The sequence below is a fragment of the Cokeromyces recurvatus genome (assembly GCF_025118155.1).
Source record: "Cokeromyces recurvatus strain NRRL 2243 chromosome Unknown BX663scaffold_15, whole genome shotgun sequence".
In the NCBI taxonomy this organism is placed as follows: Eukaryota; Fungi; Mucoromycota; class Mucoromycetes; order Mucorales; family Mucoraceae; genus Cokeromyces; species Cokeromyces recurvatus.
The window spans coordinates 419,825-435,610 of record NW_026251401.1 but is presented as its reverse complement, the minus strand read 5'-3'; the positions used below and the strand labels follow the sequence as shown (position 1 = coordinate 435,610).

Below are 15,786 nucleotides of genomic sequence, written 5' to 3'. Positions count from 1 at the left end.
ATACCCTTCTAAAATGTAAGCGTTAACTTTGGAGGAAATGTATTATTGATCATCAGCGAAAGTCATAATTCCGTAAGAAATAAAAGTCCCTTATTGATGCAAGTTGTAGTATAAAAATATGGCTACTTTATATACATATTTGCAACCTAATTCTCTTTGGTTAAGCGGTATTAAAACACACACACACACACACATACTTCAAAATTTTCAAGTACGGCTAAATTTGAGAAAAAAAGGTGTAATAAATATACTTTATTCAAGTGTAATAGCTTATTCCTTAGATTGATAAATTGAACTTTGTTGTTAACCATTTAATTTATTCCATTGAGTAACCATTGCCATAAAAGATGTAGTCATACTAATTATTCAATAAGTATATTTTCCTTAAAAAAAAAAAAAAAAAAAAAAAAAAAAAAAAAAAAAAAAAAAAAACTCACCCAGCTAGACCAACAATGCCCTCATCTACTTTTAAATATCCTAAACTAGTGGAAGGAATTATGATATCAACAGCATCTTGAATGAAAGCATACTTGGTATTATATTTATCCCTAATAAAGCATTATATAAAAAAAAAATAAGTATTACATAAAAAAAAAAAAAAAAAATTACTTTGCTAATGCACTCTCTTGAGCTTTTAATTCAGCAATTTGAGTTTCTGACTTTTCTTCAGTATTAACAATAGCTTTACGTGACTTTTCAAGCATATGTTCACGTACACTTAATTGTTTAAACTTGTATACACTCGAGATTAAAGAAGCAATAAGAGCAGCAAACCAACATTTTTGTCCAAGTTCAGTGATTTGTTTAATATTGGCTGGTTTATAAAAATTGATAGCATTGGACTAACATGCATGTATTACTATAAGCATACGTATACATATATGATTTATAACCTCATACTTACCAAAACAAAGGCTTCTGAAATATAATAAAGAAACATACCAGCCTGTTTAGCAACAGCAGTAAATCGTAAAATTTCATCGTTAAGAGCTAAACTCTTTATACCTGTTTGTGCAAATTCAACAGGCTTTAGAAGACGGAAAAACTTACGACCATTTCCAAGATGGGTCTTGAGATCAACCCAACGTTGAATCACATCTTTAGGAGCTCCATTACGAAATAAATAAAACGCATAAAAGCGGGCAAAGTACTGTATAAGTCGACAAAGCTTTTCACGACCGACTGTTGTATTTAAATAACGATTAAAAGCATCGACACGCTGATGTGTAAGAATCATTTTAGTTTATAATGAGGAGAACAACAAAAAAAAGGGAAAAAAGAAAAAAGAAAAAAGAAGAAAAATAGAAAATATAGGAGTGTATAAATATATAAATAAATACATCTATCCATGTGTGTGAAAATCATCAACAATAATAATATGATGATTATGAGTGAATATGAAGTTTGTGACAGCTTTCTAACCTTTACTATGACTAAAATGGATTACTTTGTGCTACAGCTAATCAAAACGTTAACAACCGTAATATTTATATGCTTCAAGTATATTAACCTTGGTTAGTTATGATATGAATTATATAATTAATTATGCAGACCCTAGAGTCTATCGTACATTTGGTGTAAAGTATTTCCTATTCTTCTAGTAAATATAGAAGTGATTTATTTTATTACACATTACAGATAGTCGACAGCTTCCCTTCTCTGTCTAATACGGATAGTTGATCATAACCACCCAGACTTTGACCGTTCTTGAAGAAATTGGGAAATGTTCGTTGACCTGTCAATTCAAATAATGCATATTTAATTCCTTTACTATCTTGATCAAGATTTGCCTCAACAATATGTATATCTTTACAATACTTGGAAAGTAATTGCTTAGCTGCTATAGAATATGGACTATAAACAATCATATCATATCATAAATAAGTCACTTATACATAACTATTATTATTATTTTCATAATACCAGTAAGTTTTGCTATAGAGTACAAAGGGGTATTTGCGTAATGTATATTGAATCCAAGCTCTTTGTGGTTGAATCAAACGAAGTGTATATAATTTTGGTGACATGTTAAATTCAATAGGCATAAAGTCATAGTTTTTTAAAATTGATTTCATATATTCATTCATGTGTTTAAGTCGTACGTTATCAAGTCCATAACTGATGTCGATCACTTCAAAGAGGGACGTATTCAAGTTGTCAGGATGAGCTGTAATAAGATGAGTGTAACGTGCTTCAAGGAAATCATCTTCTGTTTCATGACTTTCATTCTTTGAGTAAATCCAATTTGGATTCGACTGTCCATAAAGGGAGGCACCTGTCATGGCTGTATCAGTATCGATATGAACATGAACATAGGAGGATGTATGATTTTCAATGGAATGCAAGGATGCAAGAGCTTGTCCACCAGGATAATTGAGACGAGATATTTGAAACATCATGATGGCTATCATGAACGAAGCAATTACAGCAGCAATAATAATACTGAAGGACACAACTATTCGAGTAGTTGATCGACGAGTAGTTGTAATGACAGTTGAAACACAAGAGGCAGCAGCTGCAGTGAAGACAGGAATAGTATACATGATAAAACGCCATTCTTTATGCGGTAAGCATGAAAACAGAACAATATAAATAATCATAGGCAAAAGTAGACGACGTGAACGACGATCGGTAGCAAAGGCAATCCATGCCAAAGGATAAGATACAAGCAATAAACGTGGTAGAAAGGAAGTAAAATAAGCGTAAAATGGTAAAGTACCCCATTCTGAACTCTTATTAAGAATAGCATTAAAATAAAATACCATACCCTCAGGCCATAACCACCAAGTATTCCAGAAAAAGGAATCCAATGGGATAGTTACTAATAAACTGATGAATGCAGTCGTCATTGTCTCCTTCAAAATTGTATATAAATCAATTGTACGGTATAAAAACCGTTCTATTCCTAACAAAATAACTAGTAAAATACCAACTTCGAATCTAAATACAATACCAGTAAAGGTAAGATATCGAATCATCCATCTTAAATGATCTTCACGACCACTCATTTGAGATAAACTTGATATCCAATGAGAAAGCCCAAACAAAGTCCATGGTAATGCTAACGTGTTTGGTAAAGTACGAGAAGACCAAAAGACAAAATGGAACTGACAATGTAAAAGCAAGAGAGTCCAGATAGCAGTCCTTGATCCAAAAAGTGCTTTGACACCAGAAGTAAATTTTCCAAGTGAAATTATGACAAGAGCAGCAAGAACGATACGTACCAAAATCTGCTGATTAAGAAGTGATATAGATGGAAACAAGTAAATTAATGGCCAACTTAATGCACTTAAAATACATGCACCGAGGAATGTACGTGGAACGACGCCAGGGAAATCTAAATGGTCATAATGTTCTACTTGATGTATAATGTCATGTGTTGCTTGTAAATTAAAACTTTCTTCAACTTTAGTATAAGGTGCCAGATATATCTCTATCACCATTAATATAAATAAAGATCCTAATAACAGCTTCATATTCTATGTATGTAACTGTGTGTATTATAATAATAAACGTTGGCAGCAGTTGTTATAACAAAGTTTCAAAAAAAAAAAAAAAAAAAAAAAAAAATTACTTTGAACACCGCAATTACATAAATTTCAAAAATAAGCTACAGTTATGAGATTGCAACAAAAGTTAATATCAAATAAACTAATTACTAGGAAAATTTATAGGAAAAGCTTTTTTTTTCTTTAACTAATAACATTAACAATTCTTAAAATATATTTGAAAGTAAAAAGTCAAATGCATTTTCTTTTTGTATATAGAGTTACAATCTTATTGTGCATGTTTAATTTTAAATTTTCAACAGAAAAAGATCTTAATGTAATTTTGATTACGTTTTGTATTCATATGAATAAAGATACAATCAGTGGTCACTCGTGCAACGCTTCATTTTATATCATTCAACTTTTAATAATGATAACAGTCACTTTGTGCAATATCATGCATGATGAGAAAATAGATATAAAAAGGGCTCCTATTTTTCAATTTCCCCCCCCCCTTTTTTTTTCTCTTTTCCCTTTTTTTTTGGTAAATCAGCCAATCAGCCGCAGTCGTGGGGCTTGCCCTGTACGCCACGTAAAAAAAAAAAGACGAACGCGAAGGCATTACGGGGAGCCTGTTTTAAGACGGGCGGTGACATATGAATCGCCCAATCTGTGTCTTGTCTCCGCTATTATGTTTGTTCTAACAAAGAAATAGTTTTACATGAGGGGAAGAACTCTGTAATAACTTCCATCAGCATAGAATCATAAAATAATGATTTAATGTTTATTACTACAAACAATATTAGTTCTTCATATATAAAAATGTTAGACATTTATAGATTGCTTTGTAAAATGATCTTTCTTATTACGAAAAACTGTTAGGAATACAAAACTGGATTAGATAAAATATACTAAATATATGTGTTTTTTTCTATTGTCTTTTTTATTTGGCTTGAGTCTTTTCAAATTAAGCATACACTACTTTTCTAATAAAAACTATAATAGTAAAGTAGACTAGTAGATGTAATGAACAATATTAATTCACTAACAATCAACTAGTCAAGTTTAATTGTATACATATATAATATTATTAGACTTTAAAAAGAAGGCTTCATTCTAGTAAATTAAGCAAATAAATAATCCTCCCTCTTAGAATACAAGCTTATGGTTTGTTTATTAACAATAATATTTGCCCAAGTTGCCTATGATTGTTTAAATTAAATATACAAGTGTACACAATAGTATTATGTCAATAAATCTATTTCTATAATAAAATTTTGTTAAATCCTGTTTCTTATTCTTCCCTCGTAAGTAGCAATGCTAAAGTATCTATTTTTTTTTTTTTGGCCAAGTCATTTTTGCTACTCAAGTTAACTTTCCTATTGTCAAAAATATGATTTTTGAGTATAAAACAAGTGCAATCTTCTAATCTGGTACACCTGTCTTTAAAATAAAGTAAATCAGCCAGTATATTTGCTTAAAATATGTAAGTTTTGAAATACATGACTGAAATGAAAGTTGGCTTGTGTGACTACTGCTTTTTTTTTTATTTTCAGCTAAGCGCGTCTGTTTTTTTTATATAGGTTTTTTTTTTTTTTTTTTTTTTTTTTTTATAAATTTATAATTATAACAATGTCTGACTCTGTTGAGAAAGTCGAAAAGAAGGAAGGTGTTGAGCACATTAATATTAAAGTTGTTGGAAGCGTAAGTATAAAGTAATATATATATGTATATACATATGTATATATACATAGATATAGTATTAATAAATGATATAAATTCAATTACTATAGGATGCTAATGAAGTTTTCTTCAAAATCAAACGTACTACGCAACTCAGAAAATTAATGGATGCTTATTGTGAACGTCAAGGTAAACAACCTGGATCTGTTCGTTTCTTATATGACGGTACTCGTGTTTTACCTAACAATACACCTCAAGAGGTAATTAAAACAATCTTACTATTTTTGATTTATGTAATTAATTATACATGCATATATATTTTAGTTGGATATGGAGGATGGAGACACTATCGATGTGATGGTTGAGCAAATTGGTGGTTGTTAAAATATATATAAAAAAGAAAGACATGTTAATTTTTTTATTTTGTGTGTAATCGGTCTATTTTATTTTTATTTTTCTTTTATATATTAAATTATTATATGACTGAATTGGCATTATCTATTCTTGACACATTGAAACATGTATAATTACATGGTGAAATATAATTAAAATAAATATACAGAAGAAGAAAAAAAAAGTAGATTGTATATAGTTATGTATTATGATTTACGAAAGAAAAAACAGTCAAGAAAAAGAAAATATAATTAAATCTATTTCTATCGCCTTTTTTCAAATTATTATTTTTTTTTTTCTCTTTTAATTATTTGATTTTTTGACATTATCTAAATGACACACATTTCAAGTAAAAAGCTTTTAACACTTGTGCTCACCATAAATGAAGAGAGAAAAGAAGTATGAATTAGAAAGTATACTTTATTGAAAAATTATTATTCATGTTACTGGGTTATTGTAGATTTTATTAGGCATGAAAAAACGTGGCTTTGGTGTAGGAAAATTTAATGGTAGTATATGTTAATATTTTTACTTCAAAAAAGCAAAGTTAGTGATAGAATCAATAATAGGATTTGGAGGTAAAGTTGAGAAGGGAGAAACTATCGAACAAGCAGCAAGACGTGAATTATGGGTAATAATAGTTGTGTATTTACATTTATTCTCTCTATAACATACATGTATAAAAGGAAGAATGTGAAATTAAGGCTATTGATTTAAAGAAAGTGGGTATTCTTATGTTCACATTTGAGAATAATCCTATTGGTTTAGAAACTCATGTTTATACAACTTATTCATATGAAGGAATACCCAAAGAGTCTGTATACCCATATATACATGTAATGAACTTTATTTATTTATATATTTTAATAGAACTGAGGAAATGAAGCCTGAATGGTTTCCTTTTGATCAAATCCCATTCGATAAAATGTGGTCAGATGACAAATATTGGTTTCCTTTTCTTTTTAAACAACAATTATTTTCAGGCCATTTTCATTTTGCAGAGGTAAATAAGCTTACATAATCATATTATTGTTTGTTAATAATTAATTATAGGATCAAAAAAGTATCTTAAAATATGATTTGAAACCTGCAACTATAACTTTGAAAGGGTTTGAACCTGAACAAGTTATTATTTGATAATAAATAGAATTTTAGAATTTTACAAAGAAAAAAAAAAATAAAAATAAAATAAATAATAATAATTAAAAAAAAAATGCTTATTTTCCATGTACTTCCTTTTTATTTATTTATTTATTATCACTGTTATTATTTTATTTTTTATTTATTAATGTCTAAAGAAGTTGAATCAGAACAAAGACAATCAACAGCTCATGACGCGTTTATAAAGGCACCTCCTTTATCGACTTTTTCTTTACCATCTAACTTTAATAATAAAATGCCCTCAATTAAACAATATAATAATAGACCTCAATTATCAAAATTCATGTCAAAATGGTTAACACAACAATCTTTAGAAGAAACTGCATTTGCAGAAGAAAAATTCATCAATATTAAATTACCTTCAATAAATAGAGAAAGTCTTGATGCTACTTTACTTTTAAAAGAGATTTATGTCATTGTATCTGTAGCCACTATATTATCCTTGGCCTGTACATTCTTTTTAACTTTATATCATACAGTCAATAATTTACTTTATTCGTGCATGTTAGCAGGTTGGCTTCTTTTCTTGGCTTGGTTCATTTTCGGCAGGTCCGATATAATACCTTTTATAAAATATATGCGTTTATATGCTTTAGTCATGCCTGTTTTAACTGTTTGGTCTTATAGTCGAAGTCTAGATTCTATTGTTCTATCTCAAATATTAGCTTGTATCTTATTTTTTATCGCTGAACGCTTAACAAATATCTATGAGCATTTACTAGATGAAATGTTTCAACAAAGACAATTAGATCGAATAAGAGTAGAGGAAGCTATTAGCGATGCTTTAGATCGTTATAGTAATCAACGTTCACTTTTTCTCTCAATCATCTCTCAAGAAATTCGTGATGCTGGTTTAATGGTCAGAGCTACTTTAGAACAGTTTTCTCCTTCTTCTATTTTATCTAATACACATGAATTGTTGAGTACTTGCTCTATTGCTGTTCCAATAGCTAGTATTTCGGCAATCAATACAACTATACAAGAAGCTTGTCATATAAGTTCTCATCTAAACTTAATATCGAAAATGCTTAGAGATTCTGATACTCACAGCACTATACCTGAAGAAAAAATAATTAGAACAAATGTAAAGAATGAATTTGATGTTGGAGAACTTTTACAAAATGTAGGTGATGCTTTAGCTGGCATGTCTGCTAATTTAGGTGTCCATTTCGTAATCTATCATGTGGATAATGGATTTTACTATCCAAACGTCATTGGTGATGAAGATGCTATTAAACACTCATTAACTAATGTAATTATCTATATACATATATCTATATACACTACTCGTGTAAAAAAAAAAAAATGTTAACTTTATTTTATTAGTTGCTAAGAAATATTTTAGAAGGCTGTACACCAGGCGCTTGTATTGAATTGGGTTTATTTATTGCACCTATACCCGATACACCTAAAGTAAAAGTGACATTTGAAATTACTCAAATAGCTTCACCCGCTATCCCTATTGGTTTATCAGCAGCTTTAATTCCAAATGCTAATTTTACTACACAGTTATTAAATTATATTGGAGGGAAAATGGAATTAGAGGATTTAGGTAAAAATAAAACTCGTATGGAGATCTCGTTAGAATTATACCCTGGTAGTAATACAGATCAAAGACTACTCTTGATTGAAAAACCATCTCAAATTCTCGAGAAACAACTCTCTAATATTCGCTTTTCAAATGAACCTACTCTAGAAGATTTATCAAAATTCATTACCCAGTTAAAGGGGGTCAAATTGATCTTACATGCACCAGAGAAAAGTCTGTTTGCAAAACATCTTACAAGTTGTTTGACTACTTGGAATACAGATATCAGTCATTTATCAGTACTTGGTTATACAGATGACGAAGAGGGGAGTAGCGATATGGGTACTGTCGCTGGTTCAGATTCAGAAACTTCTTCTGTCCATTCTCAATCGCTTAAAACACCATTAGAAAAGCATGCAACACTATCACCTGTATCATCTCGCTCTATTAATAGTGTCAATACAAACGGTAGCAAAATTCCTTCTCCAGCAATTGCAGAAGATCATATACATTCTATTCCACCTGCTTTCATCTTAATCGATGATGACATTTTAACTTTGGAAAGGAAGCTTCGTGAGTTTCGTGATAAACCACCTGTCCCCTTAATGCAATCACAGCAACCTCAGCAACCACTACGTCGTCATCATCGATCAAAGTCAAGACAAAATGGATTAGAAAATCCTGTACCTCAAGGTACTGTTGCCATTATTTTCTTTACTTCGCTTATTAATTATAAACGTGTACGAGATACAATTCACTGGTTCAATAGTATCAGTCAACCTCCCTATTTACCACGTATAGTTGTTGTTCCTAAGCCTGCAGGTCCTCGACGATTCTTAACAGCCCTTCATACTGCATGGTATAATGCCATCGTTGAACCTCAATTTATTCCAATCGCCACGTCTCCTTTAAGCCCTTTTATGAGTCCCCATTGTACTTCCTCTTCTTCTTCCAACGTTCCACAAGATCATGTATTGCATACGATTAGCAGCTGTTCAACTTTTGTTACACCAGGAGTCATGACGCCCCATGAGAATGCATCTCGATTTTCACCAGGAAGAAGGCCCCCCGGTGCTCCACCTTCATCATCAGCACTACGACCCAATATTCATTCACCTAGTAATCCCTATATAGAATCAGAGAAGGGAGGCTACTTTTTTGATCCTAATGCTGCCAATAATCTATCTTCCAAGTTGAATAATACCTCACCTCTTTTATCAGCAACTGTAAATAACACAGCTAAAAAAATAGCAAGCCCTGTCTTGATGCCTTTGAATACAAATAATAATATTACTACTACTACTACTACTACTACTACTACAAATGGGTTAATGACACCTAGTATTAATAGTAGTGGTCCATGTATGAATAGCAATAATACTTCAAACGCAACACCAAATGAGATTAAACGACGGATCAGAACGCAAAGTAATAGTTATATGACGATGGGTTCGCATGTTGCTGGAAGACGTAATCTAGTTGATCTTTCTACATCATCTGCAACAGCAGCAGTATCTCCATCTACATTATTATCTATTAATTATAATGATCCAATGAAATGTGTAACTTGTCCTGAAGAAGAAGGTAAATCTTCCTCATTGACAACCAATAGTTGTTCCACAGCTACCAAAATAGAAGAGAATGCACAAGTTATTCGTGAACCTATTATCGAAACTGTGCCAATAACAACAACAACAACAGCTTCATCATCATCACCACCACTACCACCACCACCACCTTCTCCTCCACTACCATCATCATCATTATTGTCGTCATCATCACCTGTTGCTACAACAACAACAACAACAACAGTATCGCCTTCAGTGATTATAAATGAGAATAACATATCACCTAATAAAGGAGTATCTGATAATACAGATCTTAATTTATCTCAACAGATATCACCATCAACAAATGTGACTACGACATCCGTACAACCATCAACACAAAATGCAACTATAAAGTCCAAACCAACGAAATTTAATTTCAAACTTAGTAACCGTAAACGTAAAGGAAAGTCAAATTCTTCTGATAGTAAGCAAAGTCCTCCTATTAGTGTGTTGATTGTAGAAGGTATATTGAGTTAATATAAAGAATTATTTTGTGTAAATAATTAATTTCCTTTTATATATATATATATACATACATAGATAATATGATTAATCAAGCTATTCTGTCAACTTGGATGAAGAAACATAGTATCAAGTTTTCTGTTGCCTCCGATGGAAAGGAAGCAGTAGAGAAATGGAGTGAAGGTGGATTTCATCTAATTTTGGTAAGGCTATATATATATATATATATATATATTTATATGTATATTATAGAAAAAAAAACTCTTATTCACATTTCTGTTAATTATAGATGGATATTCAATTACCTGTCATGGATGGTATTGCAGCAACAAAGATGATTCGATCGATAGAAAAGGAGAGAAAGATAGGTGTATTACCATCTAATTCTATTGAAAGGGAAGAAAAGGAGAAGGAAGAGGAGAAGCATGTTTCTTCATTTCAGTCACCTGTTATTATTGTTGCCCTAACAGCATCCTCACTTGAATCAGATAGACAAGCAGCTCTTGCCGCAGGTTGTAATGATTTTCTTACAAAACCAGTTAGTCTTGAATGGTTGGAAAAGAAAATAATGGAATGGGGTTGTATGCAAGCCTTGATTGATTTTGAGGGATGGAGGAAATGGAAGCGTTCTTCTGCACGTAATAACACTACTACTAGTTTACAACAACATCATCATCCTTCAGTCGTCACAAACGCTCTTCGACTTCGAAAGGATAACATTATGCTTAATAAAGAAGCGTTAGCCGCATATGCACGAGAAAAAGAACAACTTGAACTTCGAACAAGAGAAATGATGAAAGATGAATCTCGAGCAATTATTCTATTGGGTATTAATAAACGAAAAATGTCTACGGCTATTCTCCCTGATACTCAATCATCACCTACATCCAGATCTGGCACACCACCACCACCACCACTACCACTATCACTATCACTATCACTATCACTACCACAGTCATCACAATCGCAATCACAATTAAATGGCTCTGTGACCAAGACAGTAAATTATGGCCAAACATTACATAAAACAGCTTCTGATCATGAGTTATCGATACCAAAACAAGTAGAAGCAAGGGAGCAAAAGAGACTTCTAGAAGAAGAACGATTAATGAATCAACAATACGAGAGTGAATAATGATCCTTATAATGAGTTTAAATACTATGAAAGGAGATGAACCAACAACAAAAAAAAAAAAAAAAAAAAAAAAAAAAAAAAAAAGCAAAATCTAGACGGGAGAAAGGAGGCGAGTATTATTGGCCCTCCCTCCCCCTTTAATAATATAATATGAATATTTAATAAAATCATGTCATACTCTAGTAAATGGTTACAATAAAAGAGAGAGAGAGAGAGAAATTGCTTATTAGAAACAGCAATAATAACTCTCCTTGTTTTATATTGTAGATCTGAATTAAGAAATCTATTTGAGGAGAGAAGACAGATACACATGTGTATATGTATGTGTATGCATATAAATATAAATGTATATTTATTTTTGTGTACGTGTGTATTACCTTTCTTTTTTATAACTATAATTATTATTCTATTTCTTTTTCTTTTTTCTTTTTTCTTTTTCCTGAATGATAAAAGCAAAACGAATGAAGCCTTTTGGATTATATGAAAATGAACAACAATCAACAATGGATGAAGAAATGCTAGATGACGATAGTAGTTCCTTCAGTCATAATTCTTTAATAGCTGTAACAACACAGGATACTAAAAATGACACCTTGTTATTAGCAGAATTTTTATCAACGACAGGACCTGAAGAGTACAGTAACGTATTAACAAAGATGGATGAAAGTACAAAGAAGCAATTACAATTTAGACGAGCTTCACGTCTTTTAAGCCGTTTGCGTAGAAGGCCTCTGTTACGATCTGAACCCATCTTAGTTGAACAACAACAACAACAACAACAACCATTGTCTAATACAGGGAAAAGGAATTATATACCTTTACCTGTTTATGAAGAGTCGAATGAATATCTTTTATCTATAGGATCTGCAACAAACGATAAGCCAATCACCATCAACACCAACACCACGACTGCCTTTGTGAAAAAGAGTCATGATATGGATCATCGTACCAAGACAAACAGAGACCAGTCAATGACACATGATATTAACATGACGACTTGTCATTATCAACCCAAGAACAAACAACAATTACGTGATTCAGGTATCTATAGTGAAATAAATTCAGAAAAGGAAACATTTCATTCTGGATTATTAAACGAAGAGATCCAACAATTTCCTCAACCACCTCCTTTTACTACTGCTACTGCTGCTACTGCTGCTACTGCTGCTACTGCTGCTACTACTACTACTACTAATACATTATTAAAAAGGCATAAGCCTTATGAGCCTGGTTTAGCTTCTTCAATTGCAACAACAACAACAACAACAAACAAACAACAACAACAACCTCAACGACCCGCTCCTTTACCGCCTGCAGTTGCCTCAGCAGTTATTGCAGCATCTGTTGTTTGTTCACCTCATTACTCTAAAAGTCAACAACCCTTATTTCAATCCGTTCCTGAGGCAGCACTTAATCGACGTTCTGTTCGTCTTCGTCATGTTCAAGTTCAAACAAACGAATCACTATCCTCTAAAGAAGAAGACATGAATAATAATAATAATAAAAAGGCGTGTCCACATTGTCGACAAGTCATCTATAATAACAAACCTTTCCCACCACAAAAGCGACTTTCATCTCCACCCGTTCTTCCCTCGGGCCGTCTTCTTTCAGTATCCAACAAGTCAATAACAACAGAGAATAATAATGACATATTATTAGACATGATCATGAAGTTAAAGGCACAGCTTGATGAAGAGAAACAATGTCGACTCAAGTTGGAAAAGGTGATACAACAACAACAAAGGTCCTTTGAGAAAAGAGAAGTATTAGCTAAAGAAAAGGATAAATGGGCTAATGATCGTCTTTGGTTAAATGATCGTATTTCCTTTTTATTACCTGAATAATGTAATACAAAGCAAGCGCATACTTTATACATGTATATGGTATATGCTTATTATTATTATTATTATTGTTGTACTATTCTTTATCTATAATAAATAACTGGCTTATTATTTTGCATTCATATTATATTAAAATAAATACAGTATGATAATCATAGTGCACATTCATTTAATTGCTGCTATTATTCAGTTAATCGTGTCTTATTTCATACTCTCTTTTTTTTTATTTATTTATTATTACTATTGACCTATTTTGCCATCATGAATGGAATAAGATAAATAAATAGGTCTTCACTTTTAGTAATCCATATAAATAACTCTTTTTTTTTTTTCCTTTTCAAAAATGATATACATGAATTATTTCAAATGTATCACATTCGGAGGGAACTAATAAAAAATAAAATAAAATAGAAACTCAAGTTACTCTGCTGCTGTCATACAGCATTAAGATATAATGATAAAATAACAACATGTTATTTATAGACTTGAAAAAAAAATTGTTTTTATCCTCTTTTGACACACACACACACACACACCAGCTCTCTTTCTATCCTACTTTATTACTAATGCTGGCCCCTCCTCCTCCTCCTCTTCCTTTTTTAAGTTAAATTTTACTATACAGTCGTACAAAGTTATTGGCATAGCTTTAAGTTAAATTACAATCCACGATTTACCTATAACGTTGAGAATGCTTTTAGAAGGAGTTTTTATCTTTACAATTCAAAGTCAAAACAGTGAGTTGTTGTAGTGTCCTCAAACAGCAGTAAACAAGATATATTTGCGTGTTTATTATTTGATAATAACCATTTCATCACACACACACACACACACACACACTACTTTTATTAAGCTGTCTTTCTCAGAGTTCCTTTTATTTTTATTTTTTTATTTCTAGTATTAAATACATAAGAAAGGTTCCAAACCATATTTATGAAAGGATAGGATTCAAGGGAATTTTTTTTTTTTAAAAAAAAAAAAGAAATTCTACCCTATTCTAATTCTAACAAGTTAAAATAGTATTTGACACATGCCAATATCAATAATAAGTTCAAGTACTTTTAATTGACGTAGCTAAATTAAGGAAAAGAGATAAAGTAATGACATCGAATGGCTGCAAAAGATAAACCTTAATTGTTACTTTTAATAGAATAGAAATTAATATTACCAAGAAGTTGATTAATATATCATTCATTCATGTATATATAAAAAAAAAAAAAGAAAAGAAAGAGAGTTATTCTCAAGTGATATAATAAAGTTGAAACATGACACTATTCTCAGTAATAATTTCGTTATACATAATGGTTCCTTGTTTTATTAGTATTTTATTTTGTTATTTCATCAAGTTGAATCAACAACCTATTACATTTGACACAAGGATGGATGGATGAATGAATCATTCATTTAGTATTATTAATATAACCTTTGAGTTATTTAAACTTACATGCATAGTTCCAATGATAATGGAATAATAAAATAAAGAGAGAGAGAGAGAGAGAGTGTGTGTGTGTGTGTGTGTGAGGGTAATATTCTTTACCAAATACCTTTGACACTCGGCTAATTTATATTTTGATAAGCTGTATTCATATGCGTTTACATGAAGATATATCATAAATTACTCTCAAATTTATTCTATTGTTGTGAAAGCCTCAACAGTGTTACTATCATCATTATCACCAAGTAATCCTTTTTTTTTTCTTTCTTTCTTTCCCATATGATATCATTACAATCATCATTTCCTTTCCTTAAATTGTTTAAACGAAAAAAAAAAAAGAAGGAAAAGAAAAAGTCATTTTTTTTCCCAGAGAAATATGACACGTCTACATACTAAAGTCCTTGCATTTAATATTAGAGAATGTATTATCGACATCCTGCCTCTTTTTTTTCGTGTTAATAACGTTGTAGTGAAGTCAGACTGCATAATTTTATACATTATTCTGATGATCTCTTTATCGAAAAGATAAAAGAAACAGATAAAACTTAATTCATTGTAATAATCATCATCATTATTATTATTTTTTTAACTTGTTTAAAGAAAGTTGGGAGGAGGAGGCCTTTTTTTTATTAGACTACGGGTGAATTAATAAGAATAGTTTAGTAGGGTTAGTAACCTACGTTAATAGATTTTTTTTTTTTTTTGCATGCAGTAAAACCTTGTACGATACATAATAACGAAAAGGAGCCCTTATCAAGACAAAGGCATTCATGTCATTCCATTAGAAAGTGAATTTTATTACTCTTTGAGATTAATAATCATAAAATAAGTTCAGGTTAAAAATAAAGCAAAACGTAAGTCCATGTACATTTATAAATAATTATTACGATAATAATAATAATAATAATAGGCTTATTGTTTTTGCTACTATCTAAATTATTGGGTCTCATGAATAGCCTATTATAGTAACTTGTAATAAATATAGACTATTATCCATAAGATGGGATAAATCTTAGTCCTTCTCCCTAATATTGTCTCTATTACCAATAATTT

At 30.9% G+C, this 15,786-nt stretch overlaps 6 protein-coding genes across 6 annotated transcripts; 4 read left to right on the top strand and 2 right to left on the bottom strand.

Annotated features, from left to right (window-relative positions):
• Positions 1 to 222: 222 nt before the first annotated feature.
• Positions 223 to 1,326, bottom strand: BX663DRAFT_512025 (peroxisomal biogenesis factor 11). Its single transcript, XM_051527964.1, has 4 exons — positions 905 to 1,326; positions 610 to 842; positions 438 to 548; positions 223 to 358 (listed from the first exon to the last, which is right to left on the bottom strand). Exons 1-4 carry the CDS (start codon positions 1,235 to 1,237, stop codon positions 304 to 306), a joined length of 732 nt encoding a protein of 243 aa, XP_051382170.1. The 5' UTR covers positions 1,238 to 1,326; the 3' UTR covers positions 223 to 303.
• Positions 1,314 to 3,551, bottom strand: BX663DRAFT_512024 (Alg9-like mannosyltransferase family-domain-containing protein). Its single transcript, XM_051527963.1, has 3 exons — positions 1,924 to 3,551; positions 1,511 to 1,854; positions 1,314 to 1,459 (listed from the first exon to the last, which is right to left on the bottom strand). Exons 1-2 carry the CDS (start codon positions 3,474 to 3,476, stop codon positions 1,626 to 1,628), a joined length of 1,782 nt encoding a protein of 593 aa, XP_051382169.1. The 5' UTR covers positions 3,477 to 3,551; the 3' UTR covers positions 1,314 to 1,459; positions 1,511 to 1,625.
• Positions 3,552 to 5,135: 1,584 nt separating this feature from the next.
• BX663DRAFT_421334 (ubiquitin-related domain-containing protein) lies at positions 5,136 to 5,549 on the top strand (the record flags this gene model as incomplete). The annotated part of the gene is made up of 3 exons (XM_051522409.1): positions 5,136 to 5,192; positions 5,282 to 5,431; positions 5,496 to 5,549. Coding segments are annotated over 3 exons (261 nt in total), but the record flags the coding sequence as incomplete, so codon positions are not given.
• Positions 5,550 to 5,852: 303 nt separating this feature from the next.
• BX663DRAFT_512016 (NUDIX hydrolase domain-like protein) lies at positions 5,853 to 6,740 on the top strand. Its single transcript, XM_051527962.1, has 6 exons — positions 5,853 to 5,963; positions 6,025 to 6,073; positions 6,134 to 6,195; positions 6,251 to 6,378; positions 6,435 to 6,567; positions 6,618 to 6,740. Exons 1-6 carry the CDS (start codon positions 5,898 to 5,900, stop codon positions 6,699 to 6,701), a joined length of 522 nt encoding a protein of 173 aa, XP_051382167.1. The 5' UTR covers positions 5,853 to 5,897; the 3' UTR covers positions 6,702 to 6,740.
• A 68-nt stretch (positions 6,741 to 6,808) lies between these two features.
• BX663DRAFT_474090 (uncharacterized protein) lies at positions 6,809 to 11,506 on the top strand. Its single transcript, XM_051524217.1, has 4 exons — positions 6,809 to 7,977; positions 8,052 to 10,326; positions 10,404 to 10,528; positions 10,615 to 11,506. Exons 1-4 carry the CDS (start codon positions 6,853 to 6,855, stop codon positions 11,458 to 11,460), a joined length of 4,371 nt encoding a protein of 1,456 aa, XP_051382166.1. The 5' UTR covers positions 6,809 to 6,852; the 3' UTR covers positions 11,461 to 11,506.
• Positions 11,507 to 12,617: 1,111 nt separating this feature from the next.
• Positions 12,618 to 13,418, top strand: BX663DRAFT_512003 (uncharacterized protein; the record flags this gene model as incomplete). Its single annotated transcript, XM_051527961.1, has 1 exon — positions 12,618 to 13,418. A coding segment is annotated over exon 1 (356 nt), but the record flags the coding sequence as incomplete, so codon positions are not given.
• Positions 13,419 to 15,786: the final 2,368 nt, after the last annotated feature.

What these genes read in the sequence shown, in the direction of transcription:
- BX663DRAFT_512025 (XM_051527964.1), bottom strand. Translation starts at nt 1,237, where the DNA reads ATGATTCTTACACATCAGCGTGTCGATGCTTTTAATCGTTATTTAAAT. An exon ending in CAAGAGAGTGCATTAGCAAA is followed by an intron (nt 549 to 609) that starts GTAATTTTTTTT and finishes ATGCTTTATTAG; the next exon opens with GGATAAATATAATACCAAGT. An exon ending in GGCATTGTTGGTCTAGCTGG is followed by an intron (nt 359 to 437) that starts GTGAGTTTTTTT and finishes TTGAATAATTAG; the next exon opens with TATGACTACATCTTTTATGG.
- BX663DRAFT_512024 (XM_051527963.1), bottom strand. Translation starts at nt 3,476, where the DNA reads ATGAAGCTGTTATTAGGATCTTTATTTATATTAATGGTGATAGAGATA. An exon ending in CTCTATAGCAAAACTTACTG is followed by an intron (nt 1,855 to 1,923) that starts GTATTATGAAAA and finishes GATTGTTTATAG; the next exon opens with TCCATATTCTATAGCAGCTA.
- BX663DRAFT_512016 (XM_051527962.1), top strand. Translation starts at nt 5,898, where the DNA reads ATGACACACATTTCAAGTAAAAAGCTTTTAACACTTGTGCTCACCATA. An exon ending in TAAATGAAGAGAGAAAAGAA is followed by an intron (nt 5,964 to 6,024) that starts GTATGAATTAGA and finishes GGGTTATTGTAG; the next exon opens with ATTTTATTAGGCATGAAAAA. An exon ending in CAGCAAGACGTGAATTATGG is followed by an intron (nt 6,196 to 6,250) that starts GTAATAATAGTT and finishes CATGTATAAAAG; the next exon opens with GAAGAATGTGAAATTAAGGC.
- BX663DRAFT_474090 (XM_051524217.1), top strand. Translation starts at nt 6,853, where the DNA reads ATGTCTAAAGAAGTTGAATCAGAACAAAGACAATCAACAGCTCATGAC. An exon ending in TAGTGTGTTGATTGTAGAAG is followed by an intron (nt 10,327 to 10,403) that starts GTATATTGAGTT and finishes ATACATACATAG; the next exon opens with ATAATATGATTAATCAAGCT. An exon ending in GTGGATTTCATCTAATTTTG is followed by an intron (nt 10,529 to 10,614) that starts GTAAGGCTATAT and finishes TGTTAATTATAG; the next exon opens with ATGGATATTCAATTACCTGT.